Raw genomic sequence first — 27,208 nt, 5'->3', positions numbered from 1 at the left:
CGTGGGCAAGGACGTATCGACGGCTTTTAATCCTCGTTTATTTTGTGTATATTTAATGTTTATTTTCCATGTTTCTAGGGAATTAAAACAATACATATTTAAGGTAAAATATAAAATTTGTAAAATGGGAAAAAAGCTTTATGGTTTAAAAAAATGCATGCTGGGTAATTTTGGAAAGGTCTGGTAAAGATGGCGGCGTCCTCAACAGGACGCGTTTTGAGTCTTTGCAAGCAATTTCAGAATGTTTGCCGGATATCCTCACAGATAAATGTTAAAAAATGTGCTACTTTGACTAGTCTCAACTCTTATCTGTGCAGGTAAGAACTGCTTGTATTCATGAATTACATTTCATTTATAAATAGCTTTACGTTATGGGTTATACGAAGCTACATAATCATTTGATCAGATAGCTCAATGCTGTATTGTTATTTTAGCGATACCGATATTGGCAGCAGCTCTCTCCTCAAACTAAACGAATTAATTCACCTTTTTTTTGCCCCAACCAGGGAAAAGTCTCCCCTGGTCGGCCGGTGTTGGTACAACCTCAGCAGCCCTGTGCTTCCATGTCGTTCCTTGCACACAACTGTCAACAGAAGGGGACTGGATGAGTTCTTTGACCTGCCTGAGAACTGGGGAGAGAGCAGAGTAAAATCAGGTGAAAGTAAATGGGAAACTGGTAAAACAGACGTATGTGCATGTCAGTGTCCATATACAGGTATTTCTCCCCGCTGGAATGTTTCCTTTGTGTATGATCATGCTGCAGGAGCACCATGGACTGCCAAACAACTGAGGGCAAAGAGCAGTGAGGATTTACACAAGCTGTGGTACGTGTTGCTGAAGGAAAAGAACATGCTGCTCACACTGCAGCAGGAATCAAGAAGGCAAAGGCTTCAAATGCCGAGTCCGGAGAGAATCAGGAAGGTTAGTGTTGCCATAATGGCAGATTTTGGGGGAGATTTATTCTAAAACGAGAAGATGTATTCACTTCCCAGGTGGAGCGCTCAATGATCAGGCTGGAGACGGTGGTGAAGGAGCGAGAGACTTCACTGCGTCTGCTCCAGACTGGCCAGGAGAGAGGAAGACCAGGGGCCTGGAGGAGGAACGTATTTGGGTTTACATACTGGTGAGAGCTTGTACGCAGTATTGGCAGAAGGAATTCTAGTTATCGTCTCATCGTGTCCTCATGGAAAGGAAAAGTGTTGTCCCCCCCCTCCCTCCAGGTATCGATTCAAAGAGTACGCCATTCCCTGGTACATGAACAGAAGATACAAGCGAAAGAGGTTTTACACACCCTACTTCGTTGAACCGCACATCAGGTAGGTCACAGTACAATGGTAGCATCCAGGTTAATACCGCCATGCTTTTATTTTGAAGCTTACTTTGCACTGAACAGGAAGTGTGCACTTTTGTTGTGGTTTCACACTGCCAATAATGATTAAGTTAGCAATACTACAAAAATGGACTGTTTTCCAGAGAAACCACCCCGTTGGCTCTCAAGTGTTATGTCGACTTAAGCGGACACGCTTTAGTCATAAGAACACGGTGGACCAGGACTTGATGAGCCAGTCAACAGAAAGGTTCCACTGTACTAACAAGTGCCGCTAAGCCGACGTCCACATCTCATGCCGACGAACTCGTCGAGGCCCGGCCCACGGTGTTCTTATTACTAAAAAGTGCCAATGTCGACATAAACGGTTGAGTGCTTTTGTTAACATAAATTCATCCATTTATGTCAACATGTGTAGTATCAAATGCCGACAAACTTGAGTCCCGGTCCGCCGTGTTATTACTAAAAAGTGTCTGCTTAAGTCGACATCAAATTTGAGATCCAAAGGGATCATTTGTATAAAAAGTGGGTGTGTTTATGTCGACGTGTTGGAGTGTCGCTAATGTCGTCATTGTTACCAAGCAACAGCATAACTACCGCTGGGTTTCACAGCATTGAAATCTGTACACGTGACAGTAAGCTTGAAAATACAAGCATGGCAGTAGTAACCTGAACTGTAGCACAAAAATGCACCCATGAATTGTTTTAGAGATGGATTCACGTGTGTCCGAAAGCTTTATTGTAGTCAAGGTATAAAAGCAAACTAGCGCAGCAGCTGAAAATGCACAATAGCACAAACCAGCCTTTTATCACCCAAGCAAATGTGGCTCATTTTGGTGTTTGTTTGTGTGCTTTCCTGTTTCTCTGGCAGGTTACGTATCGAGAAGTACATGCGCGCTCAGTGCAGGAAATCCAACATGGAGAAGAAAAAGCTGGCCAAACTTCAAGAACGGTTTCCTCAGATGAAGGTTCCAGCCTCCTGAAACTTCAAAGCTATTTCCTCCGGTCGCTTCGTTGAAGATAGACTGAAACTATGCTTTTTATGTACAGTATGTGCTCTTGTAAGATGGACAGTGACCTGACAATGTGCAAGTATGCTCACTTGTTCAAAGAAAAAAGAAACGTGTAACAATAAAAGCCAGCCACTGAACGTCAACAATTAAATATAGTTTTATTACGAGTTTAACCCAACTCAAAGTTCTTACAAAACACGTCCTGATTAGTGAAAGCCAGCTTCAAAAGTTCTTTCTCAGTACGCTGTAGGAAATATTTACTTTGGGCTGCCGCCGCATGAGCCAAGGCAGACTAGAATGAGGAAAGTAAAGAGATTTTGTTGCTGGTTGTTTCCACAAACCATCTGAGCACGATGGCACTGACAAAAGAAATGTAACGTCTGTAGATGTGTACGTGCTGAACTTTTTAAAAAACTCATACGAAAGCAGATATTCATCAGTAGGAGAGCCAAGATGAGCTGTTCCATCAAGGGCACTTCCTGTCCACGCACTGCTTCCCTCCCTCCTCGTATTCTTGTTTGGAGATCCACATTTGCTGGAAGGTTCCCTGGAAGGTGAGGAACACGGTTTGCTTTGTTGAATATCCAAAATGCTCCACTTGAATAGACAAAGATCAAACAAGGTAGCAGAACATGAGTAAATATGATGTGGCTTGGATGCAAAGTATCTTTCATTCAAGGTGGCTTTCTAGCCGTTTATGAGCACCCAACATCAGCACTTGTTTGTGCCACTTTTGAGAGAAAAGCCGTTAGACGTTTGGGAAAAATCTTCCTTATGGGTGTGTTACTGCCTCACAGGAGGCTGTCCAATGATGACAAATGGACAACAGAACACAATTGTATGTATTTGGACGCATTCATGAACTGTATTACATTTAAATCACGATGAAAGATAGCACACATATCTGAAAATGTATTTGTCTTTAATCCCAAGTCTCAAGTATAGCCGTGCAAGTCACAAGACAGGTCGAGTCACGTCTGAAGTCATAGCTTGAAATGTTCATGTCCTTACAAGTCATACGCACTGTTAAAGGGATAGTTGAGATGTTTTGACATGAAGTTGTATGACACCCCCATCAGCATTGTAGTCCAATAACAGCGACTTACCCCCCACTTTGTCTCCTAAGCCCAGATCTGGTCAGATTTCCGTGATGAAGAACGTAGTTCCGCTTAGTTGCTATATAATATGCGTTCAAAAGACCACAACATTTGCATCATAAAAATGCCTTCTGAAAAACTCACAAAATGCTTGGTGTAGATGCGAGCGTCTTTGTCACATACGCATGAACGCGCAGGGATACGGCGGGAGACGGCTACATAACGCCAAGCGTTTCAGGAGGTCTGATCTTTTGAGCGCATATTGTTTTTAGAAGCCAAGTCTGTACTTAATTGGCCCCAGCAACTAAGTGGAACTACTACTTCATCACGGAAATCTGACCAGAACTGGACATACTGTAGGAGACCAAGTGGGGGGTAAGTCGCTGTTATTGGACTACAATGCTGATGGGGGTGTCATACAACTTCATGTCAAATAAAAAGCCATGACCTCATCATTTGCAAACGCAAATTCAATTCTCCTCAGTAGCACGTTGATACCCTCCAGCAGTCTGGCGCTCACTGAAATATAAGCCACACCCTCGTTGTTTGTTCTTAAACCTGATTGGATGTTAATAGATGCATTCAATGACGCAGATCCTGTGGGAAAAGTCAATGTCTTGCTTGAAATGAAATAACGGTCTCAGTGTGATACTTTGGACGGGGACATATTTTACTCAACACACTCCCTGAAAAAGTATTTTCAGTCATCAGACTAAAGTCCGAGTCAAGTCAGGACTTGTGACTTGTACTTTGACATCAGGAGTCGCTGATGTCAAAGTACAAGTCACATTGCGATTCTATGATGATATTGTCAAACCCAAAGTCATCCAAATTGCGACTGGAGTCCACACCTGGGGTGTGACCTTGGAGGTTTGTTTAAAATGTGTGACTGGTCCAAACAGCGTGTGTTTGCGTGTCCTTACAAGCGATGCCAGGATGGAGCCTCCTATCCAAGCGCTGAAGCGACGCTCCACTGTGGTGTTGTTAGCTATCAGCTTCAGCCGCATGCTCTATGAATCAAATACAAAGACATGAACCTCTGGATTCAATGTAAGGTCCGTTGTCATCCAGCACTCACCGGGGGCGTTTTCTGGGAGAGTTCTCTGTTGAGGCGGTCCGTGAAGCCCTGAATGAGCGTGTTTCCCCCGGTCACCACCACACTGCCATACAGACCCTGACACACAAGTCAGACATCACATTTGTTTACAACTTTATCTCATATTGCGTGTTTAAAAAAAAAAAAAAAAAAGTGTCCATAATCACCGGCCGGATGTCGATGTCGCACATTCCCACGCTGGTCGTCACCACGTGGCCCACTCCTAACATGGTGTTCCCCGACAAGCCCTGACAGTGGCGATCCAAACACGTCATTGCACTCACACCAATACTACTAATAAACAACACGCAAGGCATGCTGGGAAGCCCACACACGCACTTCCACGACAGGAAGTTACCCAGCATGCCTTGCAGGTTATAAATGCGTGTAAGCATTCATTTCAATGCCCGCATAGTGTGTGTGCTGCTGTTACATTGTGTGTTCAACGTGTGTTACTTGTGATTTTGTTGCGCTCTGGGTGAGGTGGGCATTTGGGTTCATGACAATACAGTTCCCTCTCTCCATCGCGGCTCACCTTTCACCGACTCGCTGTTTCTTTTACGTTTTTTTTGTTTTTTTTACAGCGTATGAATGCTGTTACAGGGCAAGCCTGGCTCTTTAAGAAGAACGGCATTGTGGGAAGTTCAGCATGGTAGTTGCTGTCGCTCTCTCTCTCCTGTCTGCACCACCCATTGTCTTCCACGTCCTGATTGGCTGTCAATCTCCTTGTGCCATTTCCTGTTGTGGTCATCGCCTTTGCTAACAAACTAGCTAACTGTGTGAGCTGTTTGTGAACCGCCAATAACCAACAGAAGAAGCAGCTAAGTGGCTGTAGTGCGCCATTACGAAGTGAATCTTTGGTTCCAGAAGGATGACGAGGAGGAGGAGTAAAACATGACAACGGGAGCAATACGTTTTAACAAGGATAGAAAAACGCCACAGCGAAACGGCGCCATGATGAAGAGGCATGGAAAGAGGAGTGAAATACACGAGTCACTTCATTTCTTGTGTCCAACCTTGTTGGTTGGTCAATAAAATTGAAAGGGAATGTGAACTTTGAGAGTGTTTAAACAAGTTACTGCCTGTCTGAGAAAAGCGTATAAAGTGTACGGTGAGGACTTTTACAGCCTGAAAACAAATAGAATCATTGGAAACACTTGGCAGACTTCACTTACTGCAGGCTATCTTGGGAACCTATCCCCCGCCATAAACACTGTAAACATATTCATGGGCGTCTCAATTACTGGCAGGTTTTCCGGTAGTGTAATGTATTACTGTGGATAATGACAGTAATCACATTACAGTTACAGCTACGTCCGTGCGCATGTCATGTGACACACACAGGAAGGTATGGAACACACGGTGCATTTCAGGCAACATTGTGTCTAGTTCCTTTTGGCAGTGAGTAACTAGGCCAAGTAAAGCATTACTTTATGTATGATGGATGACTATAAGCTCTACAACCTTTGCGTTGGAGGGGTCGAACAACCCCTCTGGGATTTTGAGCCTCTCGGCCCCAAAGTCGCAGTTGTAGCCGTTGGGCAGCTCGTAGTGTACTGTGGGCATCTGGGCGGCAACCCTGAAAGAAGACAAAGACAGTGTCTGTTATTTGTAGCATTTTGTCAGCATGCAGACCCCCATAGCAGCTGGAGGAGTACAATTTATACAATACATTTGTATCAATTGAAATACTCCTCTCTAATAGATACTTTACTCCAATAAAGTATTAGTACTCTCTGCAGTTGAGCAAATAAATGCAGCCAGCCGCTATTGGAGAAAATGGTATAATGACGGTACATCTAGTACACAACGGGCTTCATGTTCCAAGCCAAAGCTCGTAAGCCAAGCTGGGTTTGTTTTTTTCCAATGCTGTATATTTTCTTACTGTTCATCATATGGCGAGTCAGACACCTGCAGCACCGAGGCCTGGAAGTCTTGGATGACACACTGTGAGCACAAAGACAAGTGTAAGTACATTTTGAAAAAGAACACTGTTGTCCTGGTGCTGCTACTGACATTACACATGTAGTTATGCCACGAGCGAGTGACTTGCGGCAGTTTCTCCTTCTTCTTCCAGCAGGCCGGGGATCCCTCTCGCACTCCATCCTGGAATGGTAAACGCTCAAGTTGAGTCCTGCTGCCGACTGCAAAGGTTTTACTCAAAAAACAAGAAAAGTGCAAGCTTCAACGCTAATCTTTAGGTTCAGTCTAGTGCCACGAAAGATGTACGGTTTCATGATTTGCACTTCTTCAATAAGTCACACACATTACTGCATGCAAGTCACTTCAATCAAACACGAAAAAATAGAGCTCACCTTTGATGCAATCATGTAAGGAGGGATTATTTCAACATTCAACTCTTGGAAAAGTTCTCTACACTGCATGCTCATGAAGTCTCCGGCCAGGGGAGACTTGACGATGCCTGTCAAGAGAAAAGAAATACAGCTAAAAAATCTATAAATCTCAAGTTACAAGGTAAATCTGCATTCTCCTCCTCTTGGCCGACATCCTCGCATTCTGCAGCCTCCTCCCCCGACCACGCCTACTCTGTTGCGACTGGTCGAGGGTTGGAGGGTCGGCTCAAGCGCTTGAGAGAAGATAAGGACTTACCTTGCTGCAGCACATAGCCGTCATGCACCGGTATGGCTGTGGTGTGTGTGGCGCCGCTGTCCAGGACCAAGCCCGTAGACCGCCCGTTGGCAAAGCTGACATTCTCAGAGTAAAGGAAACGCAGCCGCCCACGTAGGACACGCTCAAAGCATGGTTGTTATGGAGGTGTACAGAGAGAGTGGAAAGGATACGCTGACAGCACGGCCGATTTGCAGAGAAAGAAGGCGGGAATGTTGTAATGCTCGAACATCAGCTCGGTTAGTTTCTCTCGCTTGGCTCGCGTGTTCCACTGCAGACACACAAAGCAGAGGCTCTCAAACACCACATGAAATAAATCAACTCGAATTTCCAGCTGGTGGAAAGACAACAACTCACTGATGCTTCCGACATGAGCACGGGATGCAGGCTTGGTTCAGACTTGAAGTGCATCTTGTAGGTGTGATCCAAAATGGCTTGGAAACTGTCCCAGTCTTCAACTGTACAATGACATTACAATGTATCACAAAGACACAAACAACAACTTTTTGAACGTCTGCCGTCATGTCTGTGAATACTAGTGATGGGCAAGTCCAACCCCTACCTCACCCATCGGGTACTCCATGCACTTGAGTCATTGCCACAGAGCACATGTGCAGAAACTCTCAGATGTACAAGTTGTGAATCGGGCACTCGAGTCACCCGTCACCAAGCGCATGCACAGAAAGACGCACATGCAAACAAAATCGTGCATATGCAACAACTTGTGAGTCGGGTACTTCATTCACTTGAGTTAACCATCACGGAGTGCATGCACAGAAAATCGCACAGGCACAACAACTTGTGAATCGGGTATTTGAGTCACGTGAGTCTCCTGTCACAGGGCACATGCGCAGAAACTTGCGTGAGTCGAGGACTTGAGTCACCCGTCACAAAGCGCGTGTGCACAAACTCACACGTGCTCAGCAAGTTGTGAATCGAGTACTTGATTCACTTGAGTCACCCATCACGGAGCACATGCGCAGAAACTTGCGCTAATCGGATACTCGATTCCCTCAAGTCACAGGGCACATGTGCACGAGCTGGCACATGTTCCCTAAGTTCCACCCCCTCCCTCAAACACATCCCACCCTGACATGTGACCTGGTTTCCTTTTCTCGCCAACAGCAGCGGGGTGAAGATGTGAACGAGTTAACAGAAACAAGTACCTATTCAGTATAAAACTGTTAAGTTTTGAACGATTCATTGATGACTCAGGCATCTGCAGTGAATCCACGCCCTATCATGTGACTGTACCAGTGCTGACTGCAAATACTTTCCACACTACAGAGGGAACAACCACAGCATTCCTTGCCAAAGATTAGCCAAGGCCTGTAAAAACTGTCACCAACGGGTCAGATTAGTGATGAAAAATGGACCAATGAGGAGCTTTTTTTAGATGGCAATTTGAGCATGTTGCACCAATGTTCCAGGTCAGTCCTCTAAGGGAGGCTGCGGTCCCACTTTGCCGCTCTCCTGCAATTTAGATTGGTGTCACAATGGCCTGTAAATAGGCTCTTCTCTACGGACCCTCATTCTGATGAGCATCGTCAGCTAGGTCAGCATACGTCACATCTGAAGCTGACAACCACCCGTTTCCCTTTTTCTCTTCCTTACTGCCTGTTGTTCTCTTCATAAATGCCCTTGCTGTGTTGTAAGGTAGCCGCAAAAAGCCAAAGAAAAAGCAAAGCTTGATGACAGAATGTGTTAAAGTAAAACTACAAGTCACGCTCAGACTTAATCTGAGGCTGAAGTGAGGCTTTGCTGAGGCCACGCATTTAAATTCCAAATATTTGTGCAACTTTAGGGGTATCATTTTGCTTGAATTCCACGCTGTGCGTCCCGAGAGGCATTGCACAACAGCAATACTCACTCATGCCATTCTTGAGGGGCGACATGACCTCCATGTTCTCCCTGGGCACCCTCAGCTGGTTGGTGTCAATGAAGTAGGTGGTGCTGCTCTTGCCTTTGTCGCCGTCCGTCTCCATGGGAGTGGTGCCGTCCTCGCGGTCGAGGGTCACGCCTATCACTGTGGGGAAGTCGGCCTTTGCCAAAGCAAAACGCGGGCCTTTAGTTTTCAAGCCATACAAAAGATAACACTCGTGCTTGAAGGAACCAGTGTGTAAAGGCTTTCTGCTGGAAACCACACCTAGTTTAAGCATAGAAACACCCTCTTTACGACCTTCTAAATACAGTTTTTAACATTATTAGAGCCCTCTAGACATGAAATAACACCCCTATAGTCACCTTCATGCTCATAGTACCCGATATAGTAGACATAATAAGAGTAAATAAAACATAAATAAGACTTACACATTAGCACATATTGTTTGTTTCTGTACAGTACTTCCTGCATGGGCTGGGTTGTCTCATCAATGTAACATTAGTGACACCTAGTGACCAGTCTAGACTAATACACATCATCACAACATCTTTGAATGAGTCTTCTGAATGCCTTATTTTTGTATTTTGCTTCATTTAGATATTTTTATGCTTAAAATATGTAAATTGCTTAAATATGCAAATGTTTCACTTGATTCACACTAGGTCGTAGTCAACCATGAAACAGCCAGGATTTATGAATGAATATATTTTTGAAAGACCATAGTGAGGGATTACTGTATATTTAGGCAACACAAACAGGGGTATTTTAAAAACACATTTTTCCATGTGTTTTCGCCTCACGCCCACAAGCAAATGTAGGTTTTTGTCCTTAAAACTTGAGCTTTTGGAAAACCCCAGCCAGAGTGGAGATTACCAAAAACTCCAGCTTTGGTGTTTGTGTGTGTTTGCTTATTTTTACACTTGAATGATGGTCAAGAAGGTTCCGTGTGACTTAAAAGCTGTCTAGTTAATACAGGTGTTGATGGGAACACTGACTTCTATTAGCAATACAGGCATCCTTCGTTTATGGCGGATAACTGGTTCCACACCTGACCACACACCTTCCACACGGAACAACAGGCCAGAGTCAACCACGACGCTGAATAAATTGAAGCACCCCAGATTGGATTGAGCTCAACCTGTGAGGTTCTGCTCTAACTTGCTATGACTAATGACATCAAACAAACACACGCACATTCAGACACAAAATGTCTACAACGGCCTGAAGACCGTTTCTACTGTTCGTCTCCTGGGTGTCAGACCTCATTTCTTGGCATCAGCAGCGACAAGCTGAATGAGGTTATTGGACTTACTTTGGGACAGTCCTCTCCTGCGTAGCCAGCTCTCACCGAGTACGAGCCGATGTCGAATACCAGCGCTCCCACCTCATCTGGAGAAACAAAACATCATCCATGAATTAGCCTTCCCCATACAGCCATTTATTTGAAGCGGGCCGCCACGAATACATTTGGACTGACAAACAGATGAACCGATAGGCACTCGCTCATACACAGATTATGACGGGACTGTCTGTGGATGTAGCTTGTCGTGCCAACTCAATACAGTAGATGGAATTGGAACTCTGCTTCTTAACACACCTGCTCTAACAGAGAATAAGAACACAAAGAAGGAGGGATCAGTGTTACCGACTTATTTAGCCATATTTAGCAAGTACTTAGGGCCCTCTAGAGTCTGTTCCAAAAATTTCCCAAAAAACTTTTTCTGGTCTTACTGAGCAATTTTGGAGACGAACATGAAAGCACGTATCGCTCTTCTCCACAAACAACGGGTCCCGCCGTGCCTCCATCCCCCATCTAAAAGCACGCACTCTTGCTTTTGAAAAAAGTAAGATTTTCTATTTGTTTTGCTTTTTGCTTACTTTTTGTCTCCCACAGCATCCACAAAAATGACACGCACGTGCTTCATGTCCACTCATGCAAAAAAGATTTTGACATCAGCTTATCCCTTGCCACAGATAGATTGTAGTCCTGTTGGAACTTGCATCATTTCTCTTGTGCAGTTGCTTTTGATCTTCCAGCAATTATGTGATTGCTGCATTTTTTATTTGCAGTATTTCCCCGTTGCATGGGTTTTATGTGTGCATTTGATTGTGGATCATTACTTTGTTTGCTCCCGTCGGCCACCATATTAAAATCCTTGGGAAACTACAGGTAACACCTGAAGTGTATGAGCAGTTGTTGGGTTATCTCACAGAAGAGGTTATAAAAGTGTTATAAGGGAATATTAGCATTAACATCTTCTTGGTATATGAAAATGATATTTGACAATTGTTCGCTACAAATATATCAATAAATACCATCATTAATGTTTATAACTGTATTCGTTCAAAGTCTTTGTCTAACAGCAATTCCAATCATCGACGTATAAATGAAAACATCAATTTACTCAATAAAAAACACTGGCGAAGTTTCGCCCAGCTCACTTTAATTCATTCATTGCGTCAACTCGCAAACTACATGAACGGAAATTAACTGAACATCCAAAATGACCTGTTGCCTAAGACATAATAGTAAACACAGACATGTGTTAAGCTATGATTAATAAAGCCACAATAAATAAGGTCGCACGCTGCCAAATATAAAGCTAACCGGTAGCATAGGTAGCATAGCTAGCTAGCTACGAACAATGCTAACACTACGGCATACGGGTAGCCGATTCATTTTTGAGGCCATTAAACGTCACTCACCACCGCCGTACACCCCGCCGCTCATCTTCTTGATGTTCACAACAGCGCCTTCGTGTAATAATGTGGATTATTGTTGGAAAATCAGAACCGCTGGACGGCTAACCACAACAAAGGAGCAGCGATAGCATGGAGGAGTGTACAACGAAGCAGGGCGCCAGTGCGCGTCACAACCTGTTGTCCAATCAGCGAGCAGTACAGCGGGGCGGGATGGTGACGTATAATTAAGGAGACGTCAGATAATAAACTGCGTGCTCTCCAGTGGACGTGGCCCTGCGAACATTGCAGCAAAGTAAGTCAAAACTGATGTGATGGTTCTTAAACTCACTTGTTGGTGTTGGGAACTGATATGAAACCTTTATCATGACTTGCACAATGGAGGCAGTGAGTAGGACATGCAAGACCTTGAGTCACGAGCGTGTCACCGAACGTGAGACTGACCTCGGGCCACATGACATGACACTTGTTGCTGCTAGAAAACCTGCTAGCTATGACGAACAATTGAGGGTTTTCAAAGTGATTAAACTACAGGATTTCCACTTTGGAATTAGGATTAGGGATCGCATAAACACAAACAATGAAATGACAATAATTGTCACCGCCTGCATAGTGTAATGCCATGTAATAGTAGAGCTGTTGCTATTCCAAACAGTACGTGGTTCCACAGCGTTGCAAACGACAACCGCAATAGTAAGCGTATGGTTAAAAGTCCATATTGTACTATTTTTCTGCAATTTTAAGTAAGTCTAAAAGTGTAATATGTATTCAGAGCATGTCACCTTAACTCTAAGGCAGTTTAAAAGTGCTTTTAGAAAGACCTACTGTGGTGTGTGCTCGCTTGGGTGCGCGTGTGTGTGGCTTTAATGCTAATAAGCTGTGTCTCCAAAACGCTATTGTGCACTTTTTATATATACAGTAATCCCTCGCCACTTTGCAGCTTCATTCTATCACGTTTTTTCATTAATGAATAAATCATCACTGTTTGTGGTTGACTACAGCCTATTATTAGTACAAAAAATATACCAACTTTATGTGTTTATTGCATAAATTACGCATTTTCAAGCATAAAAAGCAAACGCAAGTATAAGTATTGTACAGAAGCCAGAAGTTGAAAAACACAGGAATAACAACTCTTCCAATTCTGACATGTGTGAGTCTATATTGTGCCTCATGTCTTATTTTCTCTTATTATGTCTACTCTTTGGGTAATAGGAGTGTAAAGGTGACTATGGGGGTGTTATTTCATGTCTAAAGGGCTCTAACAATGTAAAAGTGTATTTAGAAGGTGGTAAACAGGTTTTCTATGTCTTATTTTCTCATTATGTCTACCATATTGGGTAATAGGAGTGTAATGGTGACTACAGGGGTGTTATTCCATTGCTAGAGGGCTCTAATAATGTTAAAAGGCGTATTTAGAAGGCAGTAAACAGGTTTTCTGTGTTCCAACTATGAAAGTATTCCATTTATAGATAAGGAATCTTACTTGGCATAAATCACGGTAGCGTGTGGAACCCATGAACTATGATAAACGAGTGATGACAGTACACTAGATGTCACATTCAACATAGTAACACTGAGGTGTGGGACAGGAGGACACAAACATTAGCAACACTAGCATAGCCATGTGGTGTGATGCTATGGCGCTAACATTACACTCACATTTGAACAGCGTCATCATGCTAGGTTAGGCTGGTCATGCTAGGTTAGAAAAACACAAAATGATTGAACTTGGAGCCCATACGGATGGACAGTTGACACCTTTCATTTTAAGATGTATAGCGAAGTCATAATTTTATTTTTTGTTGTTGCAAAACTGTCCTCTGCTTATTAGGGGGGCTTCAAATAAATAGCTTAACTATTAGATGATTATCTTAAGAAGGCAGAATTATTATTGTGCTTGGTCTCTGAACTGCTTATCCTCCCAAAACCCCACAAATTCCAAGTAAATGCTTGTTTTTTATGTTTACTGGCAGCACTCATGCATCGTTGCCTCACCCTAACCATCGCCCGGCACAGCAGGCTCCTTCTGAGGAACAAACTCCCATCTGTCCGCCGTCACCAGTCAGCCGGAATGTCAGGTCTTCTCATTAACCAGCCCAAGTACGCTTGGCTGAAGGAGCTGGGTCTCTCCGAGGACAACCCCGGCGTTTATAACGGCAGCTGGGGAGGCAGCGGGGAGGTGGTCACCTCGTACTGCCCTGCCAACAACGAGCCGATCGCCAGAGTGACCCAGGCCACGATGGCGGAGTACGAAGAAACCGTTGAGAAGACGAGGGAAGCCTGGAAGATGTGGGCCGATATCCCCGCCCCGAAACGAGGGGAGATTGTCAGGCAGATTGGGGACGCGCTCAGGAAGAAAATCAAAGTTCTGGGCAGCTTGGTGTCTCTGGAGATGGGGAAGATCTACGTGGAGGGGGTGGGAGAGGTTCAGGAGTACGTGGACGTGTGCGATTACGCCGTCGGCCTTTCGAGAATGATCGGCGGGCCCATCCTGCCCTCGGAGAGACCCGGCCACGCCCTCATCGAACAGTGGAACCCGGTCGGTCTTGTTGGCGTCATCACAGCCTTTAACTTCCCGGTGGCCGTCTACGGCTGGAACAACGCCATCGCGCTGATTTGCGGCAATGTCTGCCTCTGGAAAGGAGCCCCGACCACGCCTCTCACCAGCGTGGCCGTTACAAAGATTGTCGCCGAGGTGCTGGAGCAGAACAACCTTCCAGGCGCCATCTGCTCCATGACCTGCGGGGGCGCTGATATCGGCACCGCCATGGCCAAGGATGAGCGGGTCGACCTGTTGTCGTTCACCGGCAGCACCCAAGTGGGCAAGACGGTGGCCTCCACGGTCCAAGAACGGTTCGGCCGCAAGCTGCTGGAGCTTGGCGGAAACAACGCCATCGTCGTGTTTGAGGACGCCGACCTGAATCTGGTGGTGCCCTCCGCGGTGTTTGCGTCTGTCGGAACCGCCGGGCAGCGTTGCACCACCACGAGAAGGCTCATGCTGCACGAGAGTCTCCACGATGCCGTGATCGACAGAATCGTCAAAGCCTACAAACAAGTCCGCATCGGAGATCCCTGGGACCCCAGCACCCTCTACGGGCCTCTGCACACCAAGCGAGCTGTGCAGCAGTACCTGGCCGCCATCGAGCAGGCCAAGCAGCAAGGCGGCACGGTCGTCTGCGGGGGGAAAGTCATGGACCGTCCCGGGAATTACGTGGAGCCCACCATCATCACCGGCCTGCCTCACGACTCTGCGGTCGTCCACACGGAAACATTTGTCCCCATCCTCTACGTTCTCAAGTTCAAGACGGAGGAGGAGGCGTTCGCTTGGAACAACGAGGTGAAGCAGGGCCTGTCCAGCAGCATCTTCACCAAAGATATGGGACGGGTCTTCCGCTGGCTCGGGCCGAAGGGGTCCGACTGCGGCATCGTTAATGTCAACATTCCCACCAGCGGTGCTGAGATCGGAGGCGCGTTCGGCGGCGAGAAGCACACGGGGGGAGGGAGAGAGTCTGGCAGCGACTCGTGGAAGCAGTACATGAGGCGCTCCACGTGCACCATCAACTACAGCAAGGATCTTCCTCTGGCGCAGGGAATTAAGTTCGAGTGACACCTCTCTGTCCGTGAATCTTTCACGGCTGCGTTAGGTCGCTCAGCAAATACAAGACAGTCCTCGCTTGTCTGACGTAGAAATGCTGTTCTTTAGTAGATATCCATGCTTTTGGAGATTACATATCATATTGAAAAGTTGTTTTTTTTTCTGCAATCACTTGGAAATGGACTTTCTGTGACAAATGACTGTACCAGATTGTGTCCCAAATAAACCCAACATGTTATTCCAACCCAAACAATAGAATGGACAATGTTTACATTACATGTGACATGGAAATCATCAGTAAAGGGGGCAAAATTACGGACAAAAATGCTACATCAATTGTGTTAACCTTTAACGAACTCAACATCTCGGCACGTGTTGGGTAGAAACGGTTGCCAATACGGTCGAAACTTAGTTTTTGCACGCTCCAGTTTTTGTACGATTCGGTTTTCTTATGCTCCTATGATATTGCGTGGAACAAACTAGGCCGTTTGCTCTGTACCGTATCGCTCCGCACAAGCAAACGCTCAACAATGCTAAACAACCCACCATGGAGCCAAAAAAGTTTGCAAGTGCCAGCAATTTGATAACGAAAGTGAGAACCTCCTATTGAATTTGAGAAAGGGCTCCTTGCCGGCTATGAAGATCTGCATGTAAAGACCTTTTGCATCAAATGAACAATTACAGAGGCACCACTGTACTGAATTTGAAATAGGGGTGATCCTTCACACATTCAAGTGACGGACAGGAAGTGTGCCGTGCCGTGTGACGGTGTGCGCTGTGTTGGGGAAATTACTCTAAAATTAAAAAGTAATTATAGTTACTACTAGAGTTAACAACAATTAGTCAATGATTAATCAGTTATCCAATTAATCGACAGCTGTTTTGGTATTTGATTTTAAAATGAAAACATCTATACATGAAATGTGTTTAATGGTGTGTGAGGCATATTTAGGGCAATTTTTATTGCAAATTTGGATCCAAAATGAGAGAACATACACTGCTCAAAAAAATTAAAGGAACACTTGGAAAACACATCAGATCTAAACTGGGGGAAAATGATGTTGAATATGTTTCCTGATAATAAGTGGGTGATGTATTAGTAACAAAATGATGCCACATCATTTGATAGAAATGAAAATGATCACCCTATAGAGGGGGGAAATCAAAGACACCCCAAAAATGAAAGTGAAAAAATGATGCAGCACACTGGTCCATTTTGCTAAAATGTCATTGTAGCAACTCAAAATGATTGTCAGTAGTTTGTGTGGCCCCCACGTGCTTGTACGCATGCCTGACAACGTCGGGGCATGCTCCTAATGAGACTACGGATGGTGTCCTGGGGGATCTCCTCCCAGATCTGGACCAGGGCATCACTGCGGTACCTGGACGCATGGAGGAGATTCCAGGAGACAGGTAGTTACTCCAGGAGAGCTGGACAGGGCCGTAGAAGGTCCTTCAATCCTCAGCAGGATCGGTATCTGCTCCTTTGTGCAAGGAGGAACAGGATGAGCACTGCCAGAGCCCTACAAAATGACCTCCAGCAGGCCACTGGTGTGAATGTTTCTGACCAGACAATCAGAAACAGGCTCCATGAGGGTGGCCTGAGGGCCCGACGTCCTGTAGTGGGCCCTGTGCTCACTGCCCAGCACCGTAGAGCTCCATTGGCATTTGCCATAGACCACCAGAATTGGCAACTACACCACTGGTGCCCTGTGCTCTTCCCTGATGAGAGCAAGTTCAACCTGAGCACATGCGACAGACGTGAAAGGGTCTGGAGATGCCGTGGAGAACGTTATGCTGCCTGCAACATCATTCAGCATGACCGGTTTGGTGGTGGGTCAGTGATGGTCTGGGGAGGCATATCCCTGGAAGGACGCACAGACCTCTACAGGTTAGATAACGGCACCCTGACTGCTATTAGGTATCGGGATGAAATCCTTGGACCCATTGTCAGAACCTACGCTGATGCATCGGGACCTGGGTTCCTCCTGGTCCACGACAATGCCCGACCTCATGTGGTTAGTGTATGCAGGTAGTTCCTGGAGGATGAAGGAATTGATACCATTGACTGGCCCCCACGTTCACCTGACCTAAACCCAATAGAACACCTCTGGGACATTATGTTTATGTCCATCCGACGCCGCCGGGTTGCTCCTCAGACTGTCCAGGAGCTCATTGATGCCCTGGTCCAGATCTGGGAGGAGATCCCCCAGGACACCATCCGTAGTCTCATTAGGAGCATGCCCCGACGTTGTCAGGCATGCGTACAAGCACGTGGGGGCCACACAAACTACTGAGAATCATTTTGAGTTGCTACAATGACATTTTAGCTAAATGGACCAGTGTGCTGCATCATTTTTTCACTTTCATTTTTGGGGTGTCTTTGATTTCCCCCCTCTATAGGGTGATCATTTTCATTTCTATCGAATGATGTGGCATCATTTTGTTACTAATACATCACCCACTTATTATCAGGAAACATATTCAACATCATTTTTCCCCCAGTTTAGATCTGATGTGTTTTCCAAGTGTTCCTTTAATTTTTTTGAGCAGTGTACATGGAAAGCAAGCAGGGTGATTTGTAGGGGGAGGAAAGAGTCGTGTGTCAACAATGGACATTTTTAGGGACGTAATTGCGGTTCGGGACAACAATTGTTTTGCCGCCGTGCTGCGTGTAAATGTGCTGTGTTCCGTGTGATTCCAGTCGTTTGTGGACGTTTTCTCAAGCACAAATGGCTGAATGATAAATACAGGGCGGAACCCTAAGATGAGGCTGCCGCGAGCGTCGTCTCCTCAGCTTGGTTCCTACCATCTGAGTCGGATCACGGCGCGCCGCCAATAATATAACGTAGCAGAAACATTTATTACACACCATGACTTTCTACAGCCCGTGTAATGTCTTTAACGTAAGTGTGACTTCATTGTTCTTGCTAAGCTGGAAGGTGCTGGTCCCTGCCGTCCTTCTATAGAGAGGAATAGCCTGCCAAGATGGAGGGCTCTTCATCCAAAATGAACCGAACCGTGACTTTAAAGCGAGGTACGTACCAAACCATGGTGATGGTGTTCTGTTTACACTCCTCCTATAAATACATTTGACGACTGAGTCCTATTTTTATATAAAAATATGAATCTAAGGCCAGAATGTAACCTTTAATATTGTACCTTACCAACATTGTGTCAGTTTAATAAAAACTGGGGACTGCTCATGTTTTTACCTATCCTGTGCAAATGTACTGTAAGCTCCCCATAGTAATACTACAACTTGTACTTCAACATAACGTCCCACTGTTGTTATGGAAGCGGAACACTGTCCCTTTAATGCTCCATCTCCCACTCAGCAGCTTCATAGTCCTGCTCTGCCTCTCATTCTCTCCATTTACTCCTCCTTCTAGCCCGAAAGGAAGAACTGAAACCACCGCACTCTCCAAGTCAGAATCCACGCCGTTTGGGACGTACGCTTCCGGTGCTGCAAAACGGTATGAAAGCTTAGAATTCTTTTATTTCCTGTAAATGTATTGCTGTGGTGGGTTACTGTGTTTACTTGTAAAGGCTAGAAGGATTGCACAGGATGAAGCACTGAGGTAATTACTGCATTTGAAGGGTGAAACTGAAGCGATTTAGGTAGGATGCAAGAATCGCAGCCTGGCACTGAGAGTATTCATAGCAGCAACCTGCTACTCAATGAACTGTTACGTGTGGCAAGGATCTTCCTGTACCTTTACTGTGTGATTCATTTCATTTTCTGGAAAAGGAAGGACACGTCGGTTCATGTTTTATGTTGTTTGCTGCAACTCTGATTGCAGAAGTCTCAGGAATTCCCCCATGCTCCTCACGCCACTGTGCACTACAGAAACCATCCGTGTTTGACGTGAAGCAGACAGATTTGCTGAGCAGATTTTGCTGGATTCTGTCGTAACCACATATCACCATGAAAATGATCATCGCTTGTAGTTCCAACACATCAGAAGAGATATTGTCACAGAAATGGTGAGAACAGAGCGAAGATTAGACAAGATGCCGGAACTCAAAACGCAGTCATTGAGGAGGACAAACCTCGGCTCACTTGCGGTTGAATTTTAACATAACAAGCATTTCAAATTGTGGAACCTCGTCCGACCACCTTGTGGCAAATAAATGACAACGACACCACGTTAGACTGGAAATAATCCACGAAGTCAGAGAAAGTGGAGCAGAATAAAAGGTGGCATGCAATTCATTCGTACGATTGTCCTTCTTGCAAGTCATTAATGTCACCTGCAAACTTGCACGAGAATGTGGACTGGAAATAATCCACATAGTCATAGACATCACAGTAACACAGCAGAATGGAAGGCATCATGTAATTCATGCGATCGCCCCTTTTGCAAGTAAATAATGATAGCAGCAACTTCCATCCATCCATCCATTTTCTATACCGCTTCTCCTCATTAGGGTCGCGGGGGCATGCTGGAGCCTATCCCAGCTGACTTCGGGCGACAGGCGGGGTACACCCGGGACTGGTTGCCAGCCAATGGCAGGGCACATATAGACAAACAACCATTCACACTCACATTCATACCTATGGACTATTTAGAGTCACCAATTAACCTCACCTGCATGTTTTTGGAAGGTGGGAGGAAGCCGGAGTACCCGGAGAAAACCCACGCGCACACGGGGAGAACATGCAAACATAAGAACACATAAGAACGGAAATAATCCACATAGTCATCGAAATTGCTGTTATACAGCAGACTAGAAGGTGTCATGTAGTTAATGCGATCGCCCCTCTTGCAAGTAATTAATGTTAGTGGCAACCTCGTGCAAAATAATCCAAAAGACTCCACATAAGAACGGAAATGATCCACATAGTCATCGAAATTGCTGTTATACAGCAGACTAGAAGGTGTCATGTAGTTAATGCGATCGCCCCTCTTGCAAGTAATTAATGACAGCGGCAACCTTGTGCAAAATAATCAGAAAAACTGGAAATAATCCACAAAGTCATATAAATTGGTGTAATACAGCAGAACAGAAGGTTTCATTTAATTAATATAATTGCCCCTCTTCCATTGGATTGACAGCGGCAACCTTGTGCAAAATAATCTGAAAGATGCCACAAAAGAATGGAAATAATCCACAGTCAAATAAAGTCAAATAAATTTCAGTAATGGAGCAGAATAGAAGGTGTCATTTAATTAATACGACCACCCTCCTTGCAAAAAATGACTGACAGCAGCAACCTTGTATAAAATAATCAGACTCTACAAAACACTGGAAATAATCCAGCGAGTCATAGAGATTGCATGAACAAAGCAAAATAGAATGTGTCATGTAATTAATGTGATCGCCCCTCTTGCTCGTAATCAATGGCGTCTCGCTCGTAATCAACAGCAACCTTGTACAAAATAGTCAGAAAGACGAGAAATAATCCTCAAAATGCAGAACAGAAGGTTTCGTTTAATTAATATGATTGCCCCGCTTGAAAGTAATTCACGACAGTGGCAACCTTGTGCAAAATAATCAGAACAACTGGAAATAATCCACATAGTCGTAGAAATTGGGGTAATACAGCAGAACAGAAGGTGCCGTGTAATTAAAGCCAGCGCCCCTCTTGTGAGAAGGAAGTGGTTAGTTGAGCGCTTCACGCTGTTGGGGACTTTTTCCATTGGTCAATAATCCACGTGGCGTGGAAGCTGCGGCTCTCCCTGGTATTTCTCCTTCCTTCTTGACGTCAGAAGCCATTTGTGAGGGTTACCCCGGCAACGGCCATCCTCCCCGGGCGATGTCTGCTGGATAAGACGGGCCCGATAAAGCCTTTTAAGGTCCTGCTGTTGCTACACCTTTTAATTGCCTTTGATACAGTGGAAATATTGCACGCTGGTCATTTGGCCGTGTTGGGGGGCAGGGGGTGGGGGAGTACAGATGAGGAAAGAAAAAAAAAATCATTGCATCTTTTAATCACCCACGCATTGGAATTATTTTGAGCAGCTCCAGGATGGAAGCGCTTGTGCGTTGAATCATTGTAGTGTCGTTTGCATTCATACAAAACACCATCCAGGGCGTTTTGCATAGTCAACACCATGCATTGAGTGGCATGGTGGCCGTTAGCAAGCTTGGTTTCATGTTGATGCAAATGGTGTCATGCAGCGTGTAGGCGCCAGTACAGCTGTGTGACTGTACAACATGACCTGTCCGGGCTATTTAAAGCCCAACTGACATGTGTGTCAGTCTTTTTTTGTTTTTTTTTTCAAACCCAGAGCTACTGATGTTCTATTTTTATACTGTCAATTTGCCCCCTCCCCTTTTGGTTGCCAAGCAATGAACAAAGGGACCTGATTGGCCAAGGATGCGTCTTTGGTCACTGACTCTGAGTGCTTTTTTTCCACTTACTTCACAAAGAAACTGCATCATATTTCTTCCTTGTTTGGCAACTTTAGACATCATTTAGGACATGGTGTTCGAGATAGGGGTTATACCTGGGGGCTTGGCAATAACGATGAACTGATCGATCAGAACAAAACGACTGCGCCTCGCTAATGATGTGTTTGGAGGGAAATCAGTTTGACACACCTAAGCCACTGCTGTGTGTGAATTCAATTAAGACTTAATCTGACCCCCATGCCACATGTGAAAGGAAACCAAGCGCCGGGCAACTTTCATCTTCCCCCCATTGATTATAGCTCGTGCAGCGATACGGAAAAGCCTACCCCGCTGCTCGCTTTCATTGGCCCCATTAAAAATTCATCCTGGCCTAATGGAAAGAGATCCGTTCCGATGAGCCAGATGCAGTCCAGCCGTGATGTGCCATTTTGCAGCGTGGAGCGCTTATAGCAAACCTCGCCGTTTTGGGGGTTTAATCTGAACGTTGACAAATTGGGTCATTCTGGCACCAAAGAGAAAATGGCACTATTTCTTATCAATTACTAGCCACATTATTAGTGTATACTGTATCTTTCTATACAGTGGTGCCTCGATTAACGTCTGCCCTGGTTAGCGCGTTTTCCGGTCATATTAATTGCAGTAATACAGCATAATAGAAGGTTTCATTTGATGAACATGAGTAATTAATGATAGCAGAAGCCCTGTGCAAAATAATCTGAAAGACTCCACGTGGCAGAAGTGGAGGGGCTAACTCGAGTACTTGCAATTCGCAATTAAAAAGGGCACGATTTCAAGCTGAAAATCTATTTGATAGTGTTGCCATATTTGTTGTTATAAATGTTTTTTGTTTTGTTTTGTTTTGTTAAAACAAATTTTGTAAACAAATTGCCTTCGTCATTTCCGGTAAGTGCGCCACGACAGCGTCGAAATGTGCGCTCTTTTAGGAACTAAGTACGCAGTGTAAATAATGTACAGTAGTATACAGTAAGTCAGGAAGTGTGCGAATTGAAACACATATTTGATATATTGATTGACATAGTTTAAAAATCATTTTCAGTCTTATTTAAGCAGCCTCCTGGTATTTGAACAAATCAGTGTTTAAAGTAGATTTGTTTAAGCTTTTTGTGTTTATGATTTGCTTCCTGTATCCTAGTCGGTTCCCTTAACAGACGGGGGATCTGACCGACTGTACCATTTGCAAAAAGGGGGCACTCCCATTTCTTACTTATTCCTATTAGCTATCCGGAATGGTATTATTGAAACAGTAATGTAGAAACTTGAACATGAAAGTTGTAACGATAGGTTTTGGTGGTTAATGATGTGTTAATTTGTGCTGGGACAGAGAAAACTGCATACATTTCCCGACATTGTACCCCCTCTCGGCTTCGGCTGTTGCCATGTTCCCACTTTCATGGGTGTGGTGATTAGCTTGCTTGGGGACATTTTTGACAAATCTGGCCGAAGTGACGTTAGCTGTGGATCCCGGAGAGCCTCCTAAATTGCCCTAATAAGAACATTTTCACCCTCTAACAGGTTTTAGCATGGTTGTCGTATGAAAACGGAGAGGTGTAAAAAGGAGCGCAAGACTGAGGAGGGGGGGGAAAAAAAGCCTATTTCAGGTAAGGACGTGCTGTCTTGTATCACGGTTGAGCTCGTGGCAGTTTCCTGCTTTGGTCATGACACCTTGGTGTTGCCACAGAGCAAAAATGTCATGTTAAAGCCCCCACTAACTTAATGTACACGTTAGAGCTACCTCCTTGTGTTTGTTAGGCTTTTCAGTTGGGGTGGGCGATACGGATTGCTTTGGTATCGACCCGATACCAAGTAACTACAGCTGACACGGATACTGTTTTTTTGTTTTTTACTTTTTACATTTACTAACATTTTCAAGGTCGTTGCATTATTTTGTAATTTTGTTCGTCGTGATTATTATCAAAAGAAAACACAGGTTTAACAGTACAACAATGGAAGACAATGTCACAATATCAACAAAATAATACAATCATTCCCTTTGATTGCATACAAGTATCAGAGCAAAAATAAAATTATTAGTGCTAAATAACAAAACAAAATTAAAAGGTATTATTCTTACAAATAGTAATCCTTATTCCTTGAGGTGAGTTTTTGTTTGTAAACAATATAACAAAATATATAAACAGTCGCCTCGTGTTTATAGCACGATATAGGATTCAGTGTTTATAAACTGAATATTTTTGTAGTTAGAGCATAGAAAACCTGTATGACTTTTTAAATATGTTTTTTTTTTTTATTATTCATTGCTTTCAATGCATTACGCAACTCTTATGTTGCAATGACTCAAGCCAGCTGGTAGCTAGCAAGCTAACCAGTTAGCCTTGAATTTATTTCCTCGATTTAAAAAATAATACCACTTCCACACAAGATGGGAGGAGAACTTTTTCCCCCCACTCTATCATGTGGGACATGCCATGGCTGACTTCATACAGTGATAAGGTAATGTCATGTAAGCTAACGTCTCAATGTTTTGTGTTTTTATATGCTGCCTAGTGACCACAACGTGACATATCACCTGTATTTCAATATGTTTTGACTAATAATAGACCATAGTCTACCACAAAATAGTGTTCATTTATTAATTCATTGATTTATGAAAAACCGCAACATGGCGAGGGAGCGATAATGGAAGGACTGTAGTTCCGTTTATCACGTACAAGTCTTAGAGTAGAGCAAAAATAAAGTCAGGAGTGCTAAATAACGAAACAAAACCAACAAGTGATTTATTTTTACAAATAATAAATCCTTCTCACCTAGGGTGACTTGTTTGTAAACATATATCAATATACCGTATGTATACAAAATGTAAATCACATGATTTGACTTGGCTTAGTTTTTCCTCCAGATGCCTGACGCAGCCATCCCATTAATACGGGCTTGGGATTGGACAACTCAAATGTGGGTGTTGAGGCCCTAGCTGGGAATCGAACCCATGCCGCCTACAAGACAACACCAGGGAAAAGAATATAGCAATCTAAAAATAGAACTGTCAACAGTGGGACAATATGACAACACAACAGAAACCAGTTAACTGTGCAAATAAACAGAGTAGAAGAGAACTGAAACATATTGATCAGATCCAATATGGATACTACCATTGGTCTCAATATTTGGATGTCAAATATGCCCACTCCTATCTGACAACTGGCTACAGTCCAAGCGGCCCTATTGTATCCTGCCAATGACTCTTTTATAGTCCATTTTCCATCAACATTTCCAGGAACTTTTATTACCAATAACCTTTTTATACCCTGAAAAAATCATCCGTCTTGTTTGCTTTTCCACCGCCTGGCTCAAAGATTACTACACAATTTATTTAAATCAGGCTGATGGCTGATGTCGTATGTGGAGTGTGTTTATTTACACTGATGTCACTGATGTAAATGAACAAACAATAGTAGGACAGATGGTGTTTCCCCACAGGACTGTAATCTATCTATGGCATTGTTTTTTACTCCCCCCAAAAGCCTCTGGTGCATATTGTTTGTTCACCACAGTTTTCTGTGTGAAGTAAAAATCTGTTAATTCTGCCTTTAAAGGAAAAGTGCACTTTTTTTAATGTTGCCCGTCATCCACAGTACTTGTGAGATAAGAACACACGTCTTTCTCTTTTCTGTGCATTCTAAAGTTGTAAAAACAGCTAAAAGGAGGCAGCTAAGAATGCTCATAATGCGACACACCTATTCCGCCTGTAAAGCCTTCTAAGAAAACCTCCAAGAAGCGCCAACAAGGCTCCATTTCCATGACGTGAACTGCATACTGTATGAACCAAGCTACCATGAGGTTGATGTTGTTTAAGTCCAAGAACTACGTTACTGGCATAGTGACACCTCGCCACACCACACCGGCTAGCTATTAGCTGGCTAGCGACTAGCTTCACCACACACTCGCTCACAATGCCTCAGGCCGCTCGCCAAAGGTAACGCTACGTATTGGAGCTGCCGCCACTGCTGCTGTGTTTCTGTTCCTTTCTATGTTGCTATGTGAAATCAATGCACCCAGGAAGGAAGTTCCCAAAGTACTCCAAGTATTCCACGTTCTGATGAATGTACCTGTTACTACATGCATGATAGAAACACAGCATGGATAGAAAACCACCAAACCTTGTTGGAGCTTCTTGGAGGTGTTTTCATAGGCGGAATAGGTGTGTCCCATTACGTGCATTCATTAACTGCCTCGTTTTACCTGTTTTATAGCTTTGAACACACAGAAAGGAGAAAGACGTGTGTTCATGTCTCACATGAAGATTGTGGACGACAGGCAACATTCCATAAAAGTGTGCTTTTCCTTTAAACATCACTGAAATTGGCGTAGAAGTTTGATCAGTTGCTTCTTTTCTTTATTTGCGTTTGCCTCACACTTTGAAAATCCCCGTTCCAGTGGATAAAGTTGCAGCTAACCTGTTGCTGGAATATGTAAGAGAATATTGGACGTGAAAGACATTAGCAGTGTCATATCAGGTCAATAAACAGCAGTGAAATGGTGCAGTTATCAACACTGATTAACTGGTAGCATTGAGAGCAGTTGAAGAACGGGAGCAAGCAAGTCATGTTTCCCAGAATCCAGAAGCACGTTGGGTTCATTGAAGGCTCTAAACTGTCCACAGTGTCCATGTGAATGATTGTTTATATGTCCTGTGATTGGCTGTCGACCAGTCCAGGGTGTACCTCCGCCTCTCAGTCATTTGGGATAGGCTCCAGCTCACCCGGGGACCTAATAAGGACAAGCTGTATAGAAGACGGGTGATGTATTGGCCCTTCATGAGTCCCAGCTGGATGCTATTTGTCCGCTAGATTAGTGATGGGAGTTTTTAAGGTGCTGTTGGAAGAACTGGGGTGGGGGAAAGGTGAGCGGAATAATTGTGACCATTTTCTTTGGATTGTAGCAGCAGTTGAGATCTCATCTTGGGCCAAAAACGGCTTGTTTTTCTTCAGTTTTGATGAAGTTAGTCCTGGTCTCAACATGGGACCCACATTTTCCAGTGCTCATCAAGTCGCAACCCACTTTATTTCAAAGATGTCATATCCAAAGTGCATTTTATTAACTCGTTCAGTACCAAAGACGTATTTATACGTTTTTAAAAACTGGAACGCCCGATCCCAAAGATGTATTTATACATCTTTTAGGTTTTTTTATGCGAGAGGCAAAAAGAGGTGGTGATGCAACTGCACACAAATAGATATCACATACTAAATACAAGGCAGAAGAGTTTGATTATCACAATGATATCCTGTCAGGTTTGTTATTTTTTTTGTTTTGTTTTTTAAAAAAAAGTTTTGTTCTTTATTCATATTTATTTTAAATATTTAATTATTATTATTATTATTATTATTATTATTATTATTATTATTATTATTATTATTATATTTTTTGGGGGGGGGTCTTACCGTTATCTATTATGTATTATCCTGACTATCACAGAAAACATGACATGGAATGCAGGATGTGAACAACATGTACTATACTAGATGTAG

At 44.0% G+C, this 27,208-nt stretch overlaps 4 protein-coding genes across 6 annotated transcripts in view; 3 read left to right on the top strand and 1 right to left on the bottom strand.

The window, feature by feature from the left end:
* Positions 1–184: 184 nt before the first annotated feature.
* Positions 185–2,503, top strand: mrpl47 (mitochondrial ribosomal protein L47). Of its 2 annotated transcripts, XM_054790519.1 has the most exons (6): positions 185–317; positions 507–655; positions 764–921; positions 993–1,123; positions 1,221–1,316; positions 2,199–2,503. In XM_054790519.1, exons 1-6 carry the CDS (start codon positions 190–192, stop codon positions 2,308–2,310), a joined length of 774 nt encoding a protein of 257 aa, XP_054646494.1. In that variant the 5' UTR covers positions 185–189; the 3' UTR covers positions 2,311–2,503. The 2 variants fall into 2 exon arrangements, with proteins under 2 accessions (XP_054646494.1, XP_054646492.1); XM_054790517.1 differs by having other exon boundaries at positions 507–921.
* actl6a (actin-like 6A) lies at positions 2,482–11,918 on the bottom strand. The gene is made up of 14 exons (XM_054790516.1): positions 11,750–11,918; positions 10,356–10,432; positions 9,032–9,203; positions 7,519–7,619; positions 7,335–7,432; positions 7,144–7,238; positions 6,849–6,955; positions 6,550–6,639; positions 6,419–6,480; positions 5,998–6,112; positions 4,701–4,781; positions 4,516–4,611; positions 4,361–4,447; positions 2,482–2,887 (listed from the first exon to the last, which is right to left on the bottom strand). The coding sequence occupies exons 1-14, from the start codon at positions 11,772–11,774 to the stop codon at positions 2,807–2,809; spliced, it is 1,287 nt and encodes a 428-aa protein (XP_054646491.1). The 5' UTR covers positions 11,775–11,918; the 3' UTR covers positions 2,482–2,806.
* aldh7a1 (aldehyde dehydrogenase 7 family, member A1) lies at positions 11,885–15,624 on the top strand. Its single transcript, XM_054790515.1, has 2 exons — positions 11,885–12,038; positions 13,720–15,624. Exon 2 carries the CDS (start codon positions 13,725–13,727, stop codon positions 15,351–15,353), a length of 1,629 nt encoding a protein of 542 aa, XP_054646490.1. The 5' UTR covers positions 11,885–12,038; positions 13,720–13,724; the 3' UTR covers positions 15,354–15,624.
* Positions 15,625–18,334: 2,710 nt separating this feature from the next.
* The window catches only part of LOC129188392 (guanine nucleotide-binding protein subunit beta-4), a 28,488-nt gene continuing 19,614 nt past the window's right edge, over positions 18,335–27,208 (top strand). The window contains exons 1-2 of one of the 2 annotated variants that reach the window (XM_054788828.1): positions 18,335–18,378; positions 18,734–18,817. The gene's annotated coding sequence lies outside the window, so the exon portion shown is untranslated. Of the gene's footprint in view, positions 18,379–18,733; positions 18,818–23,105; positions 23,321–27,208 lie in introns of those variants that run through there. The other variant, XM_054788827.1, reaches the window with a different exon arrangement.

Source organism: Dunckerocampus dactyliophorus, chromosome 10, assembly GCF_027744805.1.
Source record: "Dunckerocampus dactyliophorus isolate RoL2022-P2 chromosome 10, RoL_Ddac_1.1, whole genome shotgun sequence".
NCBI lineage: Eukaryota > Metazoa > Chordata > Actinopteri > Syngnathiformes > Syngnathidae > Dunckerocampus > Dunckerocampus dactyliophorus.
Note: the sequence above shows the minus strand (reverse complement) of the source record. Positions and strands in the feature narration are given on the sequence as shown.

Coding starts and splice junctions, on each gene's coding strand:
- mrpl47 (XM_054790517.1), top strand. CDS start 190: ATGGCGGCGTCCTCAACAGGACGCGTTTTGAGTCTTTGCAAGCAATTT. Junction 1,124..1,220: donor GTATTTGGGTTTACATACTG/GTGAGAGCTTGT, acceptor CCCTCCCTCCAG/GTATCGATTCAAAGAGTACG. Junction 1,317..2,198: donor TTCGTTGAACCGCACATCAG/GTAGGTCACAGT, acceptor TTTCTCTGGCAG/GTTACGTATCGAGAAGTACA.
- actl6a (XM_054790516.1), bottom strand. CDS start 11,774: ATGAGCGGCGGGGTGTACGGCGGTG. Junction 7,620..9,031: donor GCCCCTCAAGAATGGCATGA/GTGAGTATTGCT, acceptor GTCATTGTACAG/TTGAAGACTGGGACAGTTTC. Junction 4,612..4,700: donor GCGACATCGACATCCGGCCG/GTGATTATGGAC, acceptor CTTGTGTGTCAG/GGTCTGTATGGCAGTGTGGT.
- aldh7a1 (XM_054790515.1), top strand. CDS start 13,725: ATGCATCGTTGCCTCACCCTAACCATCGCCCGGCACAGCAGGCTCCTT.